The 26,533-nt window shown below is 42.0% G+C and overlaps 1 protein-coding gene across 6 annotated transcripts in view; it reads left to right on the forward strand.

The window, feature by feature from the left end:
- LOC311291579 (NACHT, LRR and PYD domains-containing protein 1 homolog) overlaps positions 1–26,533 on the forward strand; it is a 52,104-nt gene that overhangs the window by 21,039 nt on the left and 4,532 nt on the right. For 4 of the 6 annotated variants that reach the window (XM_084410664.1, XM_084410666.1, XM_084410665.1 and 1 more), the window contains 7 exons: positions 8,593–8,718; positions 19,021–19,161; positions 21,924–21,968; positions 22,107–23,814; positions 24,056–24,139; positions 24,250–24,318; positions 24,774–25,046. In XM_084410664.1, coding sequence (XP_084266790.1) covers positions 8,604–8,718; positions 19,021–19,161; positions 21,924–21,968; positions 22,107–23,814; positions 24,056–24,139; positions 24,250–24,318; positions 24,774–25,046 — 2,435 coding nt within the window. In that variant the 5' untranslated portion in view covers positions 8,593–8,603. The remainder of the gene's footprint in view (positions 1–8,592; positions 8,719–19,020; positions 19,162–21,923; positions 21,969–22,106; positions 23,815–24,055; positions 24,140–24,249; positions 24,319–24,773; positions 25,047–26,533) is intronic. The other 2 variants (XR_014627582.1, XR_014627583.1) reach the window with 1 other exon arrangement.

Below are 26,533 nucleotides of genomic sequence, written 5' to 3' on the forward strand. Positions count from 1 at the left end.
AGGCTTAACCAGCGGAGGAGTCCGCGCAGAGGGAAAGTCAACGTGCCCCCCTCGGCTCCCAAGCAGTCGTCCTGACGGCCCGGGCAAGAGGGAGAGAGAGTGCCAGGGAGGGCCCTCCCCCAAATGCCGTGCTCTCATGTTCAACGTCCCTCAGAGTTCCTCGCTGAGCGATGAATGTTTAAATGTTGTGAGTGTTGTTTGCTGTTCAAACGAAATATGTTCAATAAAGCATGCTACCACTTCACAAAAAGAGCTCTTTCCCCCTCTTACACCTCACACCGTGTTTCCCGTCCTGCCTGCGAGCAGCACAGGGTCGCGGTTCATACCTATAAGGCCACCTGGCGGATGCGAGGGGTCCCCAATCGTTCACAGCCCACCGGCAGCGGCGATGACCGCAGATCTAGACCATAGACTGTAAAAAAATATGGACGTAGTGTCCGTGACGTCACCCGTAGGTTTCTGAAGAGCATTTTTGAAGCCTAAAGTGGGCGGAGCCGGCTGTCGCCATCTTGGCCTTGCGTCACTCCCGGATAACAGAAAATAGGCAAACAGGCGGGGCGTGAGTGGAGCTGAGGAGCCTGGCCTGGCTATCTGAAATCACCTAGCTCGACGTGATCGAGTTAGCTGATGATGTAAAGCCAATTAAACGTTTGAAATATTATAATAGTTAAAAGGCATGGCTACAAGTGAGACTGTGTATTACTTCGAGAGTGTTTGTGTGTGACAGTGATTTATGTGCATACATGTCCGTCACTCTTTCATGGTCCGTCAGCGCGGCATTGCTCAAGTTCGTAGAGAGCTTATTCAGTCCATTTTAAATTCTGATTTTGGCCGTCTCTCAAATGGGTTAAACCATAGATATATTGCCTTTGAAGTGCAAGTAAATGCGCTAGAAAATCCTCGCTCATTCATGTGCATTTATTGCATGGACGGAGAAAGCGCCGACGCCTGCAGGATTTCATCTGACGGTACATAAGCATATTATAATCCATCTGTCCCGTGAGAGCAGAACGAAGGAGTATTTATTGACGTTTTAAATTTGAAAACCCCAAAAAGCAACGAAATTGTCAGACATCCATTAGTGCAGGTTCACGGAGGAAAACAACTGAAATACAGCGCTGGTTGTTCTCTCGAACGATAACGACGGAATCCAAAGACGTGGGCTTTGTACCCAAGTATTAAATTGTATGAAATAATCCCGAAAAAAAGCACAAACACTGCAGAGATGGCAAGTTCAGCAGCAACATTTGCTGAGGTGAAGTGACGGCTAGTAACAGCAGACAAACGGCTAGCACTGACAGCGGCAATCCATCTGTCACTCAAGTGGCCACTGGCCACACCCTTAAATTTAAATATTAATCAACTAAACGGACGAGTTATAAAATAATTCACCCCCCTCACAGTTGTTATGAAGGGCAAAATTAGCTGTATAGACCAAAGCCACATAGAGATCCAGGCTGTAAACATATTTTTTTTCTGCTGTAAAGTTGGTAATTTTAACATGAGGGAGATACAGATTTGACTCACTTCTGCAGCCAGGCCAAGCGGCCAGTCAATGAATTGCAGTTTAACTCACTTCCGTGTTGGTTTCAAGAGAGAGACGGGGAGGTTGCCGCTTGATCTAGACACGGCCCCGTTGAGTCACTTTCAAGCCGCGTGGGCGGCTATTCCGGGCATTTCGCCGTGAGTAATGAACATAATTCGGCACGGGTATATGCTTCAGTTCATTGACTTTGCCCCAAAACGCCCATGTCCTGAGACAGGAAGTTCGGTGCTTCCGTTTGGACTGGCTCTAGCCCCCCGCACATTTTGGAAATGTGTAGATGCTGCGCTTTCTCCCCTCAGGTCGAGCGGAATGCGCATTCTAAACTACCTGGACGACTGGCTGATTCTCGCTCACTCGAAAGACGCTGATCGGTCATGTGGAAGCTCTGCTTCACCATCTGAATACGCTTGGGATGCGGTTAAACGTCCAGAAGAGTGTGCTCACGCCGAGTCAAACCACTACATTTCTGGGGGTGTGTTTGGATTCGGTGAGGATGCGAGCCCGTCTCTCCCCGGAGCGAGTCGAGGCTTTAAGATCATCTCTGGGTCTCTTCAGACTGGGCAGATCGGTCCCGCTGAAAGATTTTCAGAGACTACTGGGACGGATGGCAGCGGCTTCCTCAGTTTGTCACCTGGGTCTGCTGCATATGAGACCGCTTCAACTCTGGCTAAAAGATCGGGTCCCTCCGAGTGCGTGGTCCTCCGGCCACAAGCGTATTACGGTTACCCACAGCTGCGTTCGCGCTCTGGCGCCGTGGAAAAACACGGAATTATTCAGCTCAGGAGTCCCCCTGGGCATCGTGACGCGAAGCATAGAGGTTTTGACGGATGCGTCGACCTCAGGCTGGGGAGCGGTCTGCCTGGGCGAGCCCGCTTCGGGTCAGTGGTCAGAACTGCAGGAGAAGTGGCACATAAACTGCTTAGAGCTCATGGCGGTTTCCCTAGCCCTTTTAGCTTAGCTTTTCGGTCTCAGTTGGAACAATGGCACGTGCTGATCCGGACCGACAACACGTCTGTGGTTTCTTATATAAATTGCCAAGGCGGAGTGCATTCCAAAGCCCTTTTCAAGCAGGCGGAGGCTCTCCTGCTATGGGCAGACAGGCACTTTCTCTCCGTGAGAGCAGCGCACATCCCCGGTGTCCTGAACTGCGGGGCGGATATGCTGTCGAGGAACGGGATTCCTCAAGGAGAGTGGAGGCTTCACCCGGGGACGGTCCAACGGATTTGGAACCGTTTCGGCAGAGCAGAGATCGACCTCTTTGCCACGGTCGAGAACACGCACTGTCAGGCGTTCTTCTCGCTGACTCGTTCCCCGCTGGGCAACGCGTTGACTTCGCGCTGGCCGAAGACCAGACTCTATGCCTTTCCTCCGGTGAAAATTCTGCCCACGGTGTTGTGCAAGATCAGGGAGGAAAAAGCGTCAGTGATCCTTGTAGCTCCCAACTGGCCAAACCAGCCTTGGTTTGCAGACATGAAGGAATTACTAGCGGGAATGCCATGGGAAATTCCTCTCAGGAGGGACCTTTTGTCCCAGGCGAGCGGCACGATCTGGCATCCCAACCCTGGGCTGTGGAACCTCCACGTGTGGCCGCTGCGGGCTCGCTGAGCGGACAGGACGCGCTGCACTCGCGGGTTTTGAACACCATTGCCGAGGCGCGGGCGCCGTCTACCAGACGTTTGTATGCTCTGAAATGGGGTGTTTTCTCTAAATGGTGCCAGGATGTCGACATCGACCCGGGGAACTGTTCCGTGTCGGATGTCCTGCGCTTCCTTCAGCACAGGATGGATAACGGGAGTTCACCGTCCACTCTGAAGGTGTATGTGGCCGCTATTGCAGCGTTTCGCTCCCCGGGCGACGGACGCTCGATCGGTAAGCACGCACATGTGATCGGTTTCCTTAAGGGAGCTAGGTGATTATTCCCCGCGTGACCGCCTTCGGTGCCGCCGTGGGATTTGTCTCTTGTTTTGAAGGCTTTGTCTCTTCCGCCGTTCGAGCCCCTAGCCTCGGTAGCGATCAAGGAACTCTCCATAAAAACGGCACTACTTCTAGCTCTCGCTTCAGCGAAGCGGGTCGGAGACTTACAGGCATTCTCGATAAACGACGACTGCATTCGCTTTGGACCGGGAGACTGTAATGTTACTCTTAGACCGAGACCTGGGTATGTCCCTAAGTCGCTCAATACCCCGTTCAGAGCTCAGGTTGTTTCCCTGCCTGCCTTATCTGCTGAGCCATCAGCCTCGAGTGACGCTGATGCTCAGAGTCCTGTTTGCCCGGTCAGAGCGTTACGGACGTACATTACTCGCTCGGCCGCTTTTCGGCAATCGGACCAGCTGTTTGTGTGCTTTGGCGGGTGTAACAAAGGTCGGGGGGTCTCGAAGCAGAGGCTTGCTCACTGGATTGTGGACACTATTGCTTTGGCTTACGATCGCATGGGGGAGGAATGCCCCCTTAGCATCAAGGCCCATTCGACAAGAGCGGTTGCCTCTTCATGGGCTTGGGCCAAGGCTATGTCTATTCAGGATTTATGCCTTGCGGCTGGCTGGTCTTCTCACAATACGTTCGCCAGATTTTACAAGTTGGATATACTCTCTGTAGCATCTCAAGTGCTTTCGGTGAGTTAAGTTTCCCTTTAACACAGTTACAGTTGTTCTACTCTGCGCATTGCTCATGAGTCATCTGTGTTACTGTGTTATGCTTAATGCACTGTCGCCGCTATGCGTTGACTTGTTCTCTGATTGAGTTGTGTTGCCCTGAATAACTGTCAGTGCATCCTTCTCCCTATTATTTTGCCTGGGATATGCAAATTCTAGCAGGGTCTAGATGAGCTTGCTATTGGCCAGTTTCGGCCTATCAGGGTAAGGGGCTTGCTTTGGGCAGCTTCGCCCTATCAGATGATCGCATTCCCAGAAGGGCGGTTATTGGTTGTGGGTTCTGTCAGTCTCAAGTGGTATGTTATGCTCCATGGCGGGATTCTATACAGTTCCCATATACGACATCCGTAATGTCGAAGTTCCGCCTTGATAGGGAACGTCTCCGGTTACTTTTGTAACCTCGGTTCCCTGAAAGGCAGGGAACGAGACATTACGCTCGCCGCCGTGTTCGCTTCAGATTTTAGCGTTTTTCGTGATTCTGATGCAATTGGCGCGTTTATGCAATTTATACTGCCAGGTGTCTTGTCAGTATTTGCATATTTTGCGTCAATTGGATAAGATTTCAGCAGATGTGAAGAAGGAGGGAGTTCCCATATACGACATCCGTAATGTCTCGTTCCCTGCCTTTCAGGGAACCGAGGTTACGAAAGTAACCAGAGACGTTTCACATCTCTCGCTGCTGATCTATGAGCAACATTGATGCGTGATGCACTGTCCTTTAACCAGCTTTTGGTTCTGTTTGTCCCAGTCTGTCTGTTTCAGGCTCAGTAAAGAGGTCTTGAAGGGATAGTTCGCCCAAAAATGATATTAAACCCATTAAACTCACCCTCAAGCCGTTCGAGATGCATATGTCAATCATTTTTCAGACGAACACATTTTTAGTTATTTTAGAAAATGTGTTAAATCTTTCAGTGGTTATAATGTGAAGTTATGGGGTCCACTGCTTCAAGTTCCAAAAATGTTCATGCATCCTTCACAAAAGTATTCCATCCGGCTCCAGGGGGATAAACGAAGGCTTTCTAAGAGGGTAATCCGTGCGGTTTTGTCGTAAAAATATACATATTTAAAACTTTATAAACAAAAATAACTGGCTTCCGGTAGCGGTCGACGCGCGTTCACGGAGATGGATGGAGATAGGAAGCATCGTGACGTAGAACGAACGTAGAGTTCTGTTTTGCTCTGCTCTCTGGCTGCGCAGTCACGTTCGTTCTACTTCAAGACAATTCCTACGCTACGTCATACGCCAGCATCTATCTCCGTGAACGCGCGTCAACCGCTACCGGAAACCAGTTATTTTCGTTTATAAAGTTTTAAATATGTATATTTTTACGACAAAACCGCACGGATTACCCTCAGAAGGCCTTCGTTTATCCCCCTGGAGCCGGATGGATTACTTTTGTGAAGGATGCATGCACATTTTTGGAACTTGAAGCAATGGACCCCGCAGCTTCACATTATAACTACTGAAAGATCTAAGACATTTTCTAAAATAATTAAAAATGTGTTCGTCTGAAAAATAATTGACATACGCATCTCGAACGGCTTGAGGGTGAGTAGGCTAAATCATGGGTTTAATATCATTTTTGGGCGAACTATCCCTTTGAGTAACCATCCACCTGCTCTCCGTGTGGTTCCATCCACGCACAAACACAGAGTCACATATGCATACGAAATTAGGAAACGCGAATGTAAACTGTGTATTGAGTCATGTTTCAAACTCATTGATAAATATGCTTGCGTAGGAGTCAGTGAAATGTGCGCTGGTTTCTCTCCGCGTTCTGCGCTGGTGTGCGAGTCTCATCGACAATAAACGCAAGCCAAACGCAAGCTCTTATCAGCCCTATCCACCGCATTTACATTATTAAATAGTGGATACTTTCATGTGCTTCCATGTCCAAGTGTCTGCTATCAGACCCATTAAAGTGCAGTTTCTGTTCATGTGTGTTATGTGTGTTAACCAGTGGCGGTTGGTGAAAAATATCTTAGGTGGGGCTGTCATAATCAGCCGTTTTTAAAAGTCTGGTAACCGTGGGAGTATTAGGCCTACTTTCTGCCCTTGGTATGTGTATTGTGCTTTGATGTTTATTTTGTTCTATTCCTTAACCCAGTCCCAGTGGTTCTCAAACTTTTTAGGGTTGTACCCCAAAAGGCTTTAATATCCTTCTGCTTACCCCCACTCTTCAGTCACACCTTTTTCAGTAAGGGACAATATTTGCCCCCTTTTCACTAGTTCACACTTACAAATAAGTCAGATAGAATAAATGCGTATTTGGCGTGCTGTCCGAGGAGAGGGCTCCGGGCTCGGTTTTCGGCCCGAACCCAGAGTACTCCCCCCGTATTCCTGGCTGTGAAAGAACAAGCCAAGGGTGAGGAGTCGGGGTGGTGGAGGGATGCTGAAACTGTCAAGGAAGTTAGGTGAGTTGACAGAGTGAATATATATAAGCTTCCTCTCATGCTGATAGGGTAGACATGGTAATTGTTTGATGAGATGATTGATAGATTGGTTGATTGATTGATTTTTTGAACGTGCTCCTCCCGAACTTTGTTTATAAAACATCATAAATCGATTTTTTCAAGTGCATTTTTACCTTTACAAATACCTTTATAAAAGAAATAATGCTTTGAATAAAAAAAAAAAAAAGTTAAATAGATAAATATGCAATGATGGTAAAAACGAAGTGATGCTTTTAAATATTAAATTAAAACCGCCAGTAGGTGATGAGTCATCGAGTCATTCATTCAGTAACGAAGCAAGTGGCTGTATTTATGAATTAATTAATCATTGAATCATTGACTCTAAAGATTCGTTAGCCTAGATATATTTCGTTTGTTGAACCGTTGTATAAAATCAATGTCACATTTGCAATCGTGTGGATCTTCATATAATGTGATCAACATTAAACAGGAACTCACACATGGGTATGTCTTTGTATCGAAGAGAGTTTGAATTATATCGATCTCCATGCACAGCCTGTGTCTATATTTGTTCTTCATGCTAGTAAGTGCTAACTTAAAAATCCCTACTTTTACAAAGGTAACGTACATTGTCGAGAACGGCAGTATAGCGCGATTTGCTGAGGCAGCAATCTTTAACCTGAGAGAAATGCATGCTCAGTTTAAATCGTATTGTAAGATGAGGTAACTTAACGTTAGTATTAAAGGAACGGCAAAATTCAGCATTTTGTTCCCGCACCCCCTTCTGTCACCTCACGGCTTGAGAACCACCACAAACCCAGTTTGAGAACCACTGCCTTTACATATCTTTGTAAAACGAAAAATAATAATAATATTACAAATAATTATTAGTATTAACCACCCAAACACACTTTAAAACAAACTGCATGATACCAGTGCTCTGTGAAAAAGTCAGTAATTATTTAATGCCATATTACAAGACTGAAGCATACACAAAAACAAACAAATTGCACAAACTTTCCATTTGCATTTGAAATTTAACTCAAAAAGTTTAGTTACTTTCTCAGAAAGGTCCCTCACTTCGCTAACTGTCCATGTTGGATCTGTCCCTGTTGTTTTAAAAAGTAATCACAAAACAAGGCATTAGCATGACCGCATCCAGCTAGCCAGGCCGATAGCTGTCTGATGGAGATAGGCGGGCATGAGTGCGCACTGCAGCTTGGGGCGCTAACAGAAGCGCCCATAGCTGAATAGATTTGAGCTCGCTGATTGGCTACAGTTTATGTCAAACATGTATCTTAAATCAGCAATTGGCTAAGGTGCTCCACAGACCCGCCTCTCTGGGGCATTTCTCCAGCGCCCCAGAGCTGATGAGACGTGCACGCAGGTGGAGGATACATGTTGAAAAAGCAGACATTTTTAATTTCTATCATATTTTTCACATATACTGGGTGTATTTAATATCTTAAACACACAAATACTGACAATTTGTATGTATGATTTATGTATGTATTTACTTATTTATTTAATGAGTGTGGCTCATAAACTGTGGTCTGGCCATAGACTGTAAAAAAATAGGGTCTGGCTCATGGGGGGGCGGCGCCCTAGCGCCCTCTATTGGCCAGCCGCCCCTGGTGTTAACCCTATATAGCCTACCCTACATACAATTAGGGTGATATTACATGACTTAAAATGTGATATTGTCCGCACACCTCTTGCGTTTCGTTTGGTCACACCACAAAGTGTCACTATGGCCTCAAAGCTTCAGCAGCACTGCCACTCTGAGCTCGATTGCTGATGTCTGAGGTAAAACGCCCCCGAGTTGGGGTCAAATAAGTGTTGTATGTTTTTCAGTCTTTTGAGTCTCTCACAAACTCTTCTCTGATTTCGCCTGGTCTGTATTGTTAAGACATCTGTTGTCATTCTGATTGTCCTCTCTGCACGGCTTTGACGATCTACCTGTCTCTGTTCGTTTCTCAGACCCCACAGCGATGTCCACCTCCTCAGGAGTAGACCATGCTGTGATTGGTGGAGTGGTTGCTGTCATTGTCTTCATCATGCTTTGTCTCCTCATCGTCCTTGGCAGATACCTCATCAGACACAAAGGTACTGCACACTCACACATCACCCTAATCATACAAAGAAATCCCTCGCTCTTTCACACACATGCACAGATCTAATCAGACACAAAGAGATCGCACACACACACATCTCAAGGGATTATAACCTTCAGGATCTGTGGTCGAATTCCTGACGGAGAGCTTTGCAGCGTCCTGCCCCATCAGCAGCTTTTTTTTTTTTTTTTTTTAAATAGATTTTGTCTTAAATTTAAGCATCCAGACACTTGACCAAAGAACTCATTGTTGACTGGGTCATTATACTTGTAAATGAACCACATGTCTCACTGCAATGGTGCACCTAGAAAAAAAATGAAAATGAATGAACAGCTTCTGAGTGTATGAACATAGAATAAGCAAATAAAGTATGGGCACATACTTGGTTGTAGGGGTGTGCAATATGACGATTTTTGATCGTGGATGATTAAAATGTCTCCACGATCTGCTTTTGAAGAAAAATCGTAGTATCGTACATTCTATCAGTTGCTGTTCTGATATTGATATTCACATCAAATGTTAGTTCACAAAAGTTCATAATATGCATGTGCTTTAACCGGTTAAAGGGTAACTAAACCCTAAACCAACTTTTTTTAGTTAATGATCTGTACGAATGGGGCCTTATTAGTGCTGTTCATTGATTCGAGTAATTTTTTTGACATTTGGGTATAAAGTGTTTTAATGCTACAATATATGGTGTAAAAACGTCTGAGTGCTGCCCTCTTCAGGTTGAACAGTGGCTACTGCAGTTGAATTTTCCTATTGGATGTTTGCGGTACTACATGACGTAAGCAGGTTCCAGCTCACCACGCCCTCCCTTGAAATGAGCTACCACGCCCTTGGATGAGCTAGCGTAGATTTATCTGTATTTAGTAGCAGTGGCCAGTGTTGAATATAGAAACCTACGTAGGTGTAGTGTTGCTGGTTACAACAGCACTGTTGGACTGCATAGCTTTCCAGCAGACTTGGAAATTAGGCGCCAGTGGTTGCATGCACTTGGCCTGGAAGACCGTGAGTGTGAAACCTGCATTTTACGCGGAATTGCTTTTGAAACGCAATAGAGGTGGAAATGGGCTTCTCACACAGCTCGCGATGAAAAGCAAGTACACCTGGCTGCAGCCTGCAGATCGTGCAGCCCCGCCCATAACGCTTCTCATTGGTTAGGGGCAAAGTGATGGCGTCGATCGAGGCGGGGCCGCACCTGGTTCTCATTGGTTAGTGGCACAGTAATGATGTCGACGCCACGGTAAACAGGAAATGCGGTTGAAAACTCATGCCACGCAGTTTCAAAACTCATGAAACTCATGCCAAACTCACGCTGACAGCGCAGGCGTTGTATTTGCGTTAAGTGGTGACATCACGCGTCTTAAAAACGCTTGCGCAAATTTGACATAATACTTTAATAAAATGATAAAGTATTAAAACAATTCTCAAGTAATAATGAAAGCAGCAAAAAGTAGTTGAGCATATATCCATAGTTTTAACTATGTCTGATCTAAGGTAAACATAAGGAATTACAGAGTTTTTTTTTTACATTCTGTTGCACTTCACTGTGTAAGTTACAAAATTACTGTAAACATTAATGGCACCTTATATATTTTTTATTTTAATCATTCCTCTGTAATAGTTCTTGTTTATTTTTGTGCATTAGGTTATTATAAAACATTTATGCCAATAAAGTAGTTTTAAGTTAAACTAACTAAATATAGTACATTGTCAATCTCTGTCTGTATCCCATATTATGCATGCCAACTCAAAAAAAAAAACTCAAACCAGTGATAACTTTTATTTCAAAACAAAAATAATTGTGTAAAAGAGATATGCACACATACAGATAATCACATACATCAACCGTACACACACACGCGTACGTACACACACACACACACACACACTTGTACGTACGTACGTACACACATGCACGCATGTACCTACACACACACACGCGCATACCTACACACACGCATACGTATACACAGACAGACGTGTACGTACACACACACACACACGCGTACGTACATACGTACATACACACAGACGCGTACGTGCACACACGTATGTGCGTACACACACATGCGCACGTACACACACACACACGTACACACACACACACACACACACACACGTACGTACACTCACACACGTACGTACACTCACTCACACTCTCACACACACACGTACGTACACTCACACGTACGTACACTCACACGTACGTACGTACACTCACACGTACGTACACTCACACACACGTACGTACACTCACACACACGTACGTACACTCACACACACGTACGTACACTCACACACACGTACGTACACTCACACACACGTACGTACACTCACGTTCACTCACACACGTACGTACACTCACACACGTACGTACACTCACACTCACACACGTACGCACACTCAAACACATACGTACACTCACACACGTACGTACACTCACACACGTACGTACACTGACACACGTACGCACACTCACACACGTACGCGTACGCACACTCACACACGTACGCACACTCACACACGTACGCACACTCACACACGTACGCACACTCACACATGTACGCACACTCAAACACGTACGTACACTCACACACGTACACACACTCACACACGTACGCACACTCACACACGTACATACTCACACGTACGTACGTACGTACACTCACACGAGCGTACACTCAAACACGTACGTACACTCACACACGTACGTACACTCACACACGTACGTACACTCACACACGTATGTACACTCACACACACTCACACACGTACGTACACACACACACTCACGCACGTACGTACACTCAAACACGTACGTACACTCACACACGTACGCACACTCACACACGTACGCACACTCACACACGTACGCACACTCACACACAATCTACTCAGCCTGAAAAAAAAAAACAGTCAACCGAGCAATAGCCCTCAGCCTCCTTCTCAGAATAAAGTCCCCGCAGGACCTCCCGTTCGGCCATCACCCACAGACCCAGGTGGGCAGTGCTTGAATACTTCAGTGCAGTGCAAGCACAGGGTCAGCGAGTAGGGCACCCGGAACTCTTGCCTATATTTTCTGGAAAATGCACTCCAGTTCACAACACCTAATTTAGATAAAATACAGAACAAACAATATGGAATCATTTTAAAGAGAGGCATTAACATAGTACAAAGTCATACAAGAAATGTATTTGTTATATATTTTAAACATATTATAGGAAAATGTTAGACAAGATATGCTTGAGTGTTATTGGCTTTGTCTGTAAAATACCTAAGAGACTTATTTGGTTTATGAACAACAAACTAGTTAAAAAAGTTTGTCAACACAAACTTTAATTTGGCTTGAGAAAGCCTATCGTAAAAGTTTGAAATAGTTTTAAAGCTTGAAGGTTTTCATAACCTTATATTTATATATATATTTATATATATTAATAACAATAATATCAAAATACATTTAATCAATGTATTCATAGAAAAAAATATCCTACAATATATCTTTGTATATTACTATTAACTCTTAAATCCTATATTTCTTCTCCTGGTTTAGTTTTGCCACTGTATTTCTTTTTAAGGGCCTCTGTTTTAACCTATGGTTTTAACACTATATCCTAATCCCACCAAAACCACAGACACCACGCAAACGCGCGCGCGCACACACACCACACACACACACACACACACACACACAGACATACGCTGTCCTAGTTATTTGTGTGATATGATGAGTAAAGTTAGCACTACACGATCTCATTTTTACACCAATTAACATCACACTAAATGCCACTTCAGAATTAAAAATTGTAAAATAAAAGAGTAGCTTGACTGTAATGTACTCACCATGCAGCGATGAACATCGGAAATGAAAACATGTTAGAATCACGTCATGACTTTACGCCACTAACCAATGAGAAATCCTCTGGGGTCGGCAAACGCGCTGGCGCATTTTGCTGGATTTTTTAACATAGCGGCAAAATATGAAAATGCCTACAGAGAGCGCGCGCTATTGACATCAACTCGATAAAACTCATCAGATGCATGCACGTCGTCTTGCAACCCTGTGAGTCACTCTCCATTTTAGAGAGTCTGACAGCAGGTCTCAGGTGCACGTACGACCCCGCTCACGGTTCGTCCCCTCTATCTCCGCTGAGGTCTGCCAGAGCCCGTCTACGGAGAGCCTGCCCACTCCCTATTAAGCTCTATTGTACCGAATTTTGGTTGTAGTACCACTAGAGTTCCACTGGGGGCGATCGCCATGAGTGCAAAATGAATGGGAGTCTATGGGGCTAGACAGCTAAATTTGTCTCTTTCACCCGATTGCCGTTGAGAAATCTCAGATCTGATTGTAGATTTTGCAAGTTCAACATGGGTTTTAGGTCGAAAGTTGAATGAACGAGTACTTATGTCCTTTTGATTTCTTACAGGTTGAGTTGTTGCTGCCCATAACACGCTAGCATTCTGCTAATGAACGCTGATTGGTCAGTGAAGGACTGATTACGACCAGAGATACAGCTTGATGGCATCGTGGCATCCGCAGCGGGACCAGAAACAAACAAAACAAAAACTCTTCTAGCACGTGTGTTTAGTGTCAGCTGTGTTGTCGATGCCTCGAGTGAAAAGAAAGTGCAGAGCGCGAACGCACCAGAGTGAGTGAAGGATTGCCGTAAAGCAGTATCTCTGGTCGTACGTGTGTATGACTTCATTGACACTTTAAAAGACTTTTTAAAGCAAATAAGTGACTCAAAAAAATCTAACACCCAGCAATGTGTAATTTATTTGCATCTCCTTTCGAATACAACATTCAAATTACTAGACAAAAAATTATATCCTGAGAAAAGTGGATTTTTATTGGTATAGCGCCATAGACCTCCATTCATTCTGCACTCGTCCTGTGAGCGCCCTCATATGGAATCAGAGAGGAACTGCAACCAGTTCAGAAGCCGGAAGTGTAGGGGAGCGCGGGGCACAACGTAACACGGGGTTAGTTGTAACACGCTTGTTTTAAATACTTCCGCACATGCTAGGATGACGAAACTTTGTGTATTTACCATAGACTGTAAAAAAATATGGACGTAGTGTCCGTGACGTCACCCGTAGGTTTCTGAAGAGCATTTTTGAAGCCTAAAGTGGGCGGAGCCGGCCGTCGCCATCTTGGCCTTGCGTCACTCCCGGATAACAGAAAATAGGCAAACAGGCGGGGCGTGAGTGGAGCTGAGGAGCCTGGCTATCTGAAATCACCTAGCTCGATGTGATCGAGTTAGCTGATGATGTAAAGCCAATTAAACGTTCCTATTTTTGCCCTTCGAAATATTATAATAGTTAAAAGACATGGCTACAAGTGAGACTGTGTATTACTTAGAGAGTGTTTGTGTGTGACAGTGATTTATGTGCATACATGTCCGTCACTCTTTCATGGTCCGTCAGCGCGGCATTGCTCAAGTTCGTAGAGAGCTTATTCAGTCCATTTTAAAATCGGATTTTGGCCGTCTCTCAAATGGGGTAAACCATAGATATATCGCCTTTGAAGTGCAAGTAAATGCGCTAGAAAATCCGCGCTCATTCATGTGCATTTATTGCATGGACGGAGAAAGCGCCGACGCCTGCAGGATTTCATCTGACGGTACATAAGCATATTATAATCCATCTGTCCCGTGAGAGCAGAACGAAGGAGTATTTATTGACGTTTTAAATTTGAAAACCCCAAAAAGCAACGAAATTGTCAGACATCCATTAGTGCAGGTTCACGGAGGAAAACAACTGAAATACAGCGCTGGTTGTTCTCTCGAACGATAACGACGGAATCCAAAGACGTGGGCTTTGTACCCAAGTATTAAATTGTATGAAATAATCCCGAAAAAAAGCACAAACACTGCAGAGATGGCAAGTTCAGCAGCAACATTTGCTGAGGTGAAGTGACGGCTAGTAACAGCAGACAAACGGCTAGCACTGACACTCAAGTGGCCACTGGCCACACCCTTAAATTTAAATATTAATCAACTAAACGGACGAGTTATAAAATAATTCACCCCCCTCACAGTTGTTATGAAGGGCAAAATTAGCTGTATAGACCAAAGCCACATAGAGATCCAGGCTGTAAACATATTTTTTTCTGCTGTAAAGTTGGTAATTTTAACATGAGGGAGATACAGATTTGACTCACTTCTGCAGCCAGGCCAAGCGGCCAGTCAATGAATTGCAGTTTAACTCACTTCCGTGTTGGTTTCAAGAGAGAGACGGGGAGGTTGCCGCTTGGTATTTACTAGTTGCCATATCAACACTATATAGAAAAAAAAATTCCGCCAAAATTATTATTTTTTTTTGAAGATATCCATAGACATTTATTAAACCATAGCAAAAGTAAATTTCTTACTTAAGTTAATTTTTCATCTCTATTTTTTGTGTTTATTTAAAATAAGACAAAAATGATATTATTTTAATCTCCAAGATGTTATTTAACAGTTGAGACAGTTATTTAATGCTTCACTAACGAGCAGAAGACACTAGCAGGGTTTGAATCCCAGTTGTGCAGGCGGGGCATGTTGTAACACTGCGTTACAATGTGCCCCTATTAGAAATATGCCATTATATTCTATACTTTTTTTTTTTTTTTTGAGAAAACGTGAGAAAAGGGTGAATAAAGACTGAGAGTCAATGTTCAGAAATTACTAATTATTTATTTGTTTTGAACTATGTTGTATAGCTGTTTTCATGCGTTCGTAGTCAAAACTCAAAAATTAGTTTATATTTAATTATTAAAAATTGCCATTATTTTGTATGAAAAAGTTTTTTAATTGTATTTTATTTAGAAAATATTTTAGTTTGTTTTGTATATTTTTTTTATTAGATCAGATAACATTTTAAGCTGTCATATGTTATGTTACAATGTGCCCCACACATGTTACAATGTACCCCACCTATGGGGCATGTTGTCACATTTCACTTCCATTCTTTCGGGGTATATCAAGAAAAAAGTATATACTGTATTAATAAAACAAAAACACATAATTGTACTAGACATGTGGGAAATTAATGTGGGGGGAAAAAAATACTCTGAACCATAAGTAGATTTACACAAACTGAGAAAGTCAAAAAGCGTTACTTTGTGCCCCGCGCTCCCCTACTGAGAGTGAAACTTCTCGCCATATTAGACATTCTCTGGATCTGCCCACTTTTCTTGCATTTTTCAAATATTGCCAGTGGGTGGAGTCAGGCTCTGACCAGGGGTTTAGTTAATGCCTTGTCGGTTAAACATTTAATTCTCGTGCTGATGCGCTGTTCTAACGTGTGCGTTTCTCAGCGCGTAGCATATTTCGTTGCCTAGAAGATAACCGGAGTAGCAGAGCGAGCTGAGTGACGCGCGCTGCGTCAGAAGGTGGGCGGGGTTAGGATTTCCGATGATTTTCCAAGATGGCGCCGCCCATACCCCCCATAAACGGCTTCAAACCATTGACAGTAAAAGAAATGGACACAGCGACTCCATTGGATTCAACGGAGACAAAGTGAAGCCAATTAGAAACTCTTACTTCCTGGGGGTCCAGCGTACTGCGCAGACTCAAACTGAGCTCGACGACGTAGATGTGACGTGAGCAAACCGTCTGTCTTCTAGTAGCTGTGCCAAGATCAATCTGAATCATTACCTTCCGAAACTCGCAGAGACGGAGAGTGTGAGTAGGAGCTGTCCATGATCTTGGAGCAGGAGAAACTTTTTGTAGGTGTTCTGATTCATTATTTTGTCATTTTGCCTCGATGTCGTCCCGATTGCCCGCGAGCTTCTCCTCCTGTCCATACGGTAATTTCCTACTGTGCGACAGAGAGTCGCGTGGCTGTGACGCAATCGTTAGCCTACTTTTACAAAAACTGCTTCTACAGGGCCATAACTTAAGCTACAAGGTAATGAAGCCTTTTATACACTTTCGTGTTTCTTTAGAAATAAATAATGGACAAATGGAGTCTTTAAACGCCTCAGATGTGAAGTTATTCGCTGTCAAAGTGACGCCAAAATGAATGGGAGTCAATGGGATGCTAACAGCAGGTGGGGTTCCGCTAGCCAATGGCGGCGCCCGGGGGTACCTTCAAAATAATACAAATCCCTGCCCCCCTCAAACCCGTTCTTCAGAAAGTCTATTGGTGACGTCACAGACGCTTTGTCCATATTTTTTACAGTCTATGGTAGCAACATGTGAAGCTCACATGCACTAAATGCCTGTCTACCAGCGCCTGGATACTGGACTAAGTTATCTTTCGAGTCTTAATGTGCTAATACTGTTAAATACACACAAGGTTTACATAAACAAAGTCGGTTATATCTAAAGTGAAAGCTATGGAAGCTTGTTTCCGCCACAAAAAAAAAAAAAAAATATTAAATGATAATTGCGACTTTATTTCTCAGAATTGCGAGATATAAAGTCAGAATTGCGTGAAATAAAGTCACAATTGCGTGTTATAAAGTCAGAATTGCGAGATATAAAAGTCGCAATTGCGTATTATAAAGTCAGAATTGCGTGATATAAAGTTGCAATTGCGAGAAAAAAAGTCAGAATTCTGACTTTATAAGACGCAATTGCGACTTTATTTCACGCAATTCTGACTTTATAAAACGCAATTGGGAGATAAAGTCAGAATTGAGTGTTATAAAGTCAGAATTGTGAGATTGTGAAAAAAAAGTCCGTCTTTTTTCAAATGAAACTACCCTTTCAACACATTGCATTAGTTATAATTTGTTCCCTGTATTTATAAGCAGTCTACAGCAGCGGCGGAGTTATATTTGGTTACCTAGGAAACCGAGAGAGCCACGGTCCACATAACTGTCACGCAAGTGTATTTACCTGCCGCTGACAATGTGATGAAAGGGTAGTTTGATTTCTAACATTATTCTCGTGACAGACATTTACATCGATAGTCTGGCGTTATAATTTATTTGCTTTTGGTGTACTGTGGAGTGGGTAAAACTGTTTTTAATGGCAGGCACCGTTGACTCGCCTAGCCTAGCATAGGCGAACTATCCAAAAGTAAGGACTGGATGATTTTTTTTTGAAAACTGTCTCCACTGATGAATAACAACCAGGCTCACTTGAAAATGAGGTCCGATGTCGAAAATCCTGAACCACCCCTTTAAAGGGATAGTTCACCCAAAAATAAAAATGTTGTTCCAAACCTGTATTAATTTCCTTCTAATATTTTCTAATATTTTTCTAATATTAATATTATGAAGAATGTGGCTATCCAAACAGTAGCTGGTCCCCATTGACTATATAGGAGAAAAATATACTATGGAAGTCACTGGGGTACATTAACTGTTTGTTTACCCACATTCTTCCAAATAACTTTTATTTTCAACAGAAGAAAGAAACTTATTCGAGTTTAAAACAACCTGAGAGAGTAAATTATGACAATTAGAATTTTTAGGAGAACTATCCCTTTAATGTTAATAAAACAACAAAATGCAAAGAGAAAATCACTCACTGCTCTTGACTGATAACTTTTAATAGTAGCTTTAAGTATCAATGTATAATTTATTCAGTGAAGTCTGTTTTGTTATATTTTCATATTTGTTCATTTAATTACTTTCTTCAATGCTACTGTTAAATACACCTACTGTAGCTGAAAACAAAGCACTGTTTATTTTATTTGTAAGTTGTGTATGTGTAATGTGTATCTTTGATCTTAATATTTAATAACAAAGAAAATAATGAAAAATATTTTTATCTTCGCTTCTGTCTGCCATTCTTTTTTATTTTATATTTTGTTACCTAAGGCTTTGTTTTTAAAATATGGACATTAGTTTGGCTGTAATGCTCAGACACAAAATAGTAAAACCAACAAGAATCGTGATAAAATCATGAATCATGATTTTCCTGAAAAAAAAATCGTGATATGATATTTTTTCCATATCGCCCCCACCCCGACTTGGTTGCATATCCTTGCTATTATAAATGCATATCAGTTGCTCAATGTACATTCAGTGTCAATATTTAGAAGCAATTAAAAAAATATATATATTCAAGAGATTATGGCTTTTTTTATTACTCAACGGGTGAGTGAGGTATTTTATTGAACAGATAAATTGCCATATGTAGCTCTCTAACAGAGTTCATTGTAAAGCATTATCTGTTGTGAAGGGTCTTTTTTTATATACAGTCACGCAGAGCCGAAGCACAACCAAAATAAATGATCTTCCACAAAATGCATGCAGTTTTATTTTTTTAACCGTTAGAGGTTTAAGGCTAAAAGAAGCAACAATAATAATACAGTGTTATTACGGGTGTCTAAAATTTTTCCCGTTATCTAGAGTTTCTCAGTAAGAAGAACATTTCCACATCTCACTCTGGGCCAAATGTGAGCGCTGCAGCTCAAAGTGGAGGCCATATTACAGCTCCTGTACTCAATAACAGTACAATAGGCAATGTCCACATCATACATAATGCACCTGGTAAGAAAAATGTTTTGTACATTCATAGATGCTAATAATATACAGTGCCCTCCACAATTATTGAACCCCCTGGTAAATATGATCAAAATTGGCCGTAAAAAATAAATCTGCATCGATTATCCTTGTGATCTTTCATTCAAAAAATGTGAAAAATTCTAACCTTTCATTGAAGTAAAAGAATTGAAAGTGGGGGGAAATCACATTATGAAATAAATGTTTTTCTCCAAAACATGTTGGCCACAATTATTGAAACCCCTAGAATTTTTTACGAGTAAAATATCTCTGAAGTATATTCCCATTAATATTTACCTTTTTTAGTACACCAGGGTGACTAGGAACATGAAACTGTCCAGCTATGACTTCGTGTTTCACAGAAGTTTAAATATGAGGAAACACAAAGGCCAAATCCCCTTAATCATCCATCACAATGAGTAAAACCACAGAATATAGTTCTGATGCGTAGCAAAAGATTGTTGAGCATCACAAACTAGAAAGTGGCTGTAAGACAATAGCTAAAGAATTGAAAATCCCCATTTTGACCATCAGGGCAATAATTAAGAAGTTATAACCAACTAAAGATGTTATGAATCTGCCAGGAAAAGGACGTGTGTCTATACTGTCTTAAAGGAGAAGTTCACTTTCAAAAAAACTTTTGCTGATAATTTACTCACCCCCATGTCATCCAAGATGTCCATGTCTTTCTTTCTTCAGTCGCAAAGAAATTAAGGTTTTTGATGAAAACATTCCAGGATTTCCCCCCATGTAATGGATTCTATTGGGACCCAAACGGTAGAAGGTCCAAATGACAGTTTAAGTGCAGCTTCAAAGGGCTTTAAACGATACCAGACGATGAATAAGGGTCTTATCTAGCGAAACGATCGGTCATTTCCAAAATAAATAAAAAAGTTTAAGTTTTATAAGCACAAACGCTCGCCTTGCTCTGTTCTGTGATGCGCGTTCGTGACGTCACGTAATACGCAATTACGTTGAAAAGGTCACGCTTGACGTGTTTACAAATGTTCAGGAGGAGGACCATATACACATTTTCAAATGTATTTGTGTCAGTTTATCGTTTAAAATGCCCATTTCGTGTGCGTATCCTGGGTGTTTTAATATTAAAAAGCCAAAAAGAACATTTTCTTCAGGACAGAAATTTTTCAAGCGTGACCTTTTCAACGTAATTGCGTATTACGTGACGTCACGAACGCGCATCACAGAACAGAGCAAGGCGAACATTTGTGCTTATAAAACTTAAACTTTTTTATTTATTTTGGAAATGACCGATCGTTTCGCTAGATAAGACCCTTATTCATCATCTGGTATCGTTTAAAGCCCTTTGAAGCTGCACTTAAACTGTCATTTGGACCTTCTACCGTTTGGGTCCCAATAGAATCCATTACATGGGGGGAAATCCTGGAATGTTTTCATCAAAAACCTTAATTTCTTTGCGACTGAAGAAAGAAAGACATGGACATCTTGGATGACATGGGGGTGAGTAAATTATCAGCAAAAGTTTTTTTGAAAGTGAACTTCTCCTTTAATGCACGGCGAGTATGAAAGTTTGACTGGCCAAAGACTCTCCAAGGATCACAGATGGAGAATTGCAGAGATTAGTTGAGTCTTAGGGTCAGAAAGCCTAAAAAAAAAAATTATCAAACAACCCCTACATCCCCACATGTTGTTTGGGAGGGTTTAAAAAAAAACCTCCTCGCTCATCCAAAAACAAATTCCAGCAAATTTAATTGTCAGACACGACTGGATCTTCAAACAACACAGGGTTCTGTGGTCAGATGAGACTAAAACAGAGCTTTTTGGCAGCAAACCCACCAGATGGGTTTGGTGAACACAATGATAAAAAGTACCCCATGTGTACAATTTAATATACCATTGGATCTTTAATGTTGTGGGCATATTTTTCTGCTGGAGGTCCTGGACTTCTTGTTCAGATACATGGCATTGTGGATTCTATCAAATATCAACAGATAAAAAATCAAAACCTGACGCCTTCTGCTAGAAATCTTATAATATGCCGTGGTTGGATCTTCCATCAGGACAACGATCCAAAACAAACATCAAAATCAAAACAAAAATTTGTTGCGGAGCACAAAATGAAGCTTCTGCCATGACCGTCTCAGTCCCCTGACCTGATGAGTGGGCTGAACTGAAGAGGAGAAGCACCAACATGGATCTGGGAATCTGAAGGATCTGGAGAGATTCTGTATGGAGGAATGATCTCTGATCTCTTGTCAGTTATTCTCCAAACTCATCAGGCATTATAGAAGAAGACTCAGAGCTGTTATCTTGGCAAAAGGAGATTGCAAAAAGTATTTAATAAAAGGGTTTCAATAATTGTGGCCAACGTGTTTTGGAGAAAAACATTTATTTCATAATGTGATTTCCCCCCACTTTCAATTCTTTTACTTCAATGAAAGGTTAGAATTTTTCACATTTTTTGAATGAAAGATCACAAGGATAATCGATGCAGATTTATTTTTTACAGCCAATTTTGATCATATTTACCAGGGGGTTCAATAATTGTGGAGGGCACTGTAGACCATTATAATTTTTCTGATAATGTATTGAGTATTTTCGTGTGTGTAATCACGGGTCATGTGCTAAAATGTATTCATTGTACTATTAGAAAAAGGATCTAACAGATACTTGCTAATACAATTATATTAATGCTGTATATGTTTTAGATTTAGCTGTTGACAATTTATAATTTATTGGCATTTAAAGAAAGTTTGTCTTATTTTCTGCAGGTTTTACTTCGTATTGCCCACCCTCTGAAAAAACACAAACCTCGGGTAATAGATAAATCTGATATGTCTTGAATGTTGTACCTTCCACCTCTGAAATGTCTTACTGTATTAGAATCATAATTTGTTTTAATTGTTAATTAGTTCACTAACCATTTTTTAAAATTGCTTATTTTATGTGTGCAGCAACAAGGTCAATGATTTTAAAATATAAGAAGCTGATCTGCAGCGAGTATCAGTGTGTGACCGAGTATAACTCTGGTGAACATGTGCTGCTGTCTGGGCGCTACACACAACCTCTGATCATTCAGAAACACAGAGATCCAAAAGAGAGAGAAGAAGAGATCTGCTCGAGTGGAGAGAGCTTCCAGCAGGTCCTCAGCGCCAGGAGCAGTGATGACTCCGTCCATCTGAACTCTCTGTTCGACCCAGATAGTCACGGGAACAGTCCTATTGCTGTTATACTGCAGGGAAATTCTGGGAACGGGAAATCCTTCACTGTGCAGAAGATCATGATGGACTGGGCATCTGGTGACCTCTACAAAGAGCGGTTTGATATTGTGTTTCACTTAAAATGTAAAGAAATAAACAGCATTCCTGGCAAAAAGAGTTTGGTGGAGATCTTGAGCTGCAGCTGCAGGTTAACATCAGATCAGATTTCACAGGTACTACAGCATTCACCAGAGAAGGTGCTTTTCATCATTGATGGATTTGATGAGCTGAGACTCACACAGGACATTTATGACATGTCACCGAACACTGATCCGCTTCAGAAAGCCCCACCTGTGGTCGTTCTCTGTGACCTGCTGAGGTGTCGAATCCTGCCAGATTCCTTCCTGCTGGTCACCTCCAGATCTACAGCTACAGACACACTGAGTGAACTGCTCAAAGAACCTCAGCGTTTCTCTGAGATTATGGGCTTCTCTGAGAAGGGGGTAGAGGAGTACTTCCAGAGGTTCTTTCAGAATGAGGAGCTTTTCAGGGAGGCTTATACATGTGTGAAGACAAATGAAACTCTCATCACCGCCTGTTGCATCCCTGTCGTCTGCTGGATCATCTGCACAACTATCAATGAACGATTCAAAAGTGGTGCAGATGTAACAAGTGGACTCGAAACCACCACCTCCATCTACGCTAACTTTGTGTCCACTCTACTGGAGCATCACTGCCAGGGTTTGAGTCAGTCCGTCCCGGCCCTGCTGAGGAGTCTGGGTCAGCTGGCAGAGAGAGGGATGCTGGAACAGCAAGTCCTGTTGGATGAGAAAACTGTTTATGAAACTGTTTCAGACCCTGCTGGCAATCCATTCCTGTGCAAGTTCCTGTTTAAGAAAGGAATCCACCAGAAGACGATGTTCAGTTTCATGCATCTCAGCTTTCAGGAGTTCTTCACCGCTCTGTACTATATCCTTCTGGATGAAGAAGAGTCCCAGAGGAAGCTTACACAGCTATATTCTACTGATGATAACTCAAGTGATCATGATATACGTCCTCCACACTTTGCAGCTGTGGTGCAGTTTGCATGTGGTCTGCTGAATAAGGATGTGAGTCACACACTTGAGAAACATGGTCTCTCTATTAATTCAAAAACACAGGCTCATCTAAAAGAATGGATTTTGAAAGAGCTTCAATATGACCAAATCTTTTCGGAGAAAGCGTTTTTTTTCCTTCACTGTCTCTATGAACTTCATGAAGAGGACTTTGTGAAAGAAGCTATGGAAGCCTGGAATAGAATTGATGCATATTTTGCTGTCGTGAGAAGAACAGATTGCTGGGCGCTGCTGTACTGCTCTCAGTGCTGTCAGTGCATGGAAGATCTGTCTCTTCTGGGATGCAGATTATCATCTGAAATGTTGCTTATGATTCTGCCAGTTCTCCACAAGTTTAAGAAAGTACGGTAAGTGCTTTGTTCCAAAACAGTTCCACTCTGTGGAGCTGTCGAATTCATTCTAGTTTTTTATATTCATGCCATCACTGGTTCATCAACTTTAATTGATTGCTTGTGAATTTATTATTATAATATTTAAATGTATCTGAATACATATAAATATTTAATACATTTTATAAACTTGTAGTTTTTTTATTGCAAGTTAACTTGATTATTTAGTCTGTACTGTCTTCTGAATTTGATTTTATAGCTTGGGTGTAGACGTTTCATCAGACTCTGATCTTGTTGAACTGATGTGTGCTCTCACAAGAGGACAGACCCTGTGCTCACATTGGTAATGGCTCAAAATACATTTTATATACTTAATGTATTTTATGGACACATGAGCTATTATCCTTCAGTGTGTTTTTGTTTCATTAATATTTTTTGTCCTTTGATTTGCAGCTTTGATGTCCTCCTCCCATTTGGACATTTTTTATTACTTAATCTGTCAATCAGTAAAGAGCTATCCAGGTGAAGAAAAAGTTAACTGGTTTTTTTTTTCTGTTCATAAAAAATTATAAAATATAATTATGACGATTATATTTCGGATAACCAGATATATTGTCACCTTGTTCAATAACCACAATAGCATAATAGTTCTACCAGTACACAAGCCTTTTCCTGGCAAACATCTCACATTTATCTGGCCTATTTGTTCTGACAATCTAATACCCTCAGATTAGTTATGGTGATAATAATGCAGCTAAATTGGTGACCCAAAACAGATCAAACAATAAAGCATCACACTTTTTAGCTTCTTTGATTATTGCTAATGATGCAAATAATGACTGGTGCCCAGCAGACAATCAATTGATCATAATAAATAAAACAAATCACAAAAAGTTCTTCTAGGAAAGGACTTGTTGGTTTACAGACACAAACACAACATTGATATATATATATATATATATATTTTTTTTGTATAGTATCCACTTAAGTACTTCACTGTATGGAAAACCAAGAGCATCTTTGCGATCACTCAGTCTCACCTTTCCACACGCAGCGCTGATCGACGTCGACTGGACCAGTTTTTCTCAGAAAATTCACAGAGGAGATTCAGATGCATTACTGTCTTTTCTCTGTTATGAACTGAAATCTAAACTGAAAAAGATTGAAATGAGAGTGGACTGTCTAAGTGAGATGTGGTCTGTTTGGACCCTCCAAATCATCCAGAACTGCTCCAGTCTAACAGAACTCATGTAAGAAGATATAAAAGCACCTTCTTTCTTGTTCCTATATGCATTTGTTTGTTGTTAGGAACTGTGCAGCCCTTATTTAAAGCAGAACTTGGTAACTCTTTTAACTTAATAAAACTGTCTAGAAATCATTTGGATGGTTAAACAACCTGTTCTGGTGATTTTGGTGACTTTCCCCGCTCCCCCCAGTGTTCCCAGGCAGAGAACCAACCTTGCAACTTGGGGACTACCGTAATTGGAAGTCTCGCGAGAAGCGAGAACGAGCGCGAAATACGAATTGCTTTACGGCAATTCAACATAAACACACACGCATGTATGATGTATTACCCATAGATATCATATAAAGGCTAGATGTCTCGTGCGCGCTGCTGGCCACTGGAGGTCGACGTCCGCACAAGGCGGCCATCGTACCACAGAGTGCTCGCTCACTCGTAACATGGTGCATGTACTTTTAAATAACCATAACTTGCTCAGTTTTCTACCGATTTTCAAACGGTTTGGGTTTGTTATAAACGTCAGAGATGTAGCTATGACACTGCATACATATGAATAATTATAACAATGGACTTCCATATGAAAGAATTATAGCCACGTTAGTGACGTTTGTAAGAAACCAAACCGTTTGTAAATCCGTCAAGATTTCAGCAAGATAAGAGGATTTATGTGCGTGCTGATCACTCACCTTAATTCACAGAGCCCTGTGGTAAGATGGCCGCCGGTAATGCCGGAAGTGACTCCGCCTTAAGACATCTAGCCTTTATATGATATCTATGGTATTACCCACCTCGGTAGACATAGCTCCACACGATACAGTTGGCTTGCTCCGATCATAACAAACGGACATGAGCAGCGGTAGAGAGGGGGAGGAGGCCGCCGCAAGTGAGTATTTTACGACAGTGTTGTGAAATATACGCCCACCACAGCTGTAGGGGGAGCTCGTGGGGAAAACATGCGACAACAAAAGGGAAAATCAGCTAAGAATTGCCTAGAATTCGCTAGAGTTCATAGATATATACACTAGATGTCGCCTTGTATACGGTAGTTCATTGGAACGAATGCGTCAATAGAGCCGCCATCTTGGAACAGGGGAGCCCCTCCTCTTTAATGCATCAACGTCAATGTAGGCAAAGGTCTAACGGAAATAAAATCACCATAAATCGTCATGAATGCGATTTTCTAGTTTTTTTTGTTCGTTCCAACGGTCAGATATGTTTTTATCATTGAGTCCAGAGAAAATTTAAGGTTTTTGTTACATCGTTAAACGATGAGCGTACGGTTTGAGTGATGACATTGACACGAGCATTTTCACATGGCAGCTTTTTACTGACTCGTTCACTATACAGGTGACACACACACCCCGTTGTTCTGCGCATGTACAATACAACAGAGAACCAGTACGGAGTGTTGGACAACACATGCAACTCTTAGAATGCAATACACAACAGTTTTGATATTAAAGGGATAGTTCACCCAAAAATGAAAATTCTGTC

Source organism: Rutilus rutilus (assembly GCF_951802725.1).
Source record: "Rutilus rutilus genome assembly, chromosome: 6".
Lineage (NCBI taxonomy): Eukaryota > Metazoa > Chordata > Actinopteri > Cypriniformes > Leuciscidae > Rutilus > Rutilus rutilus.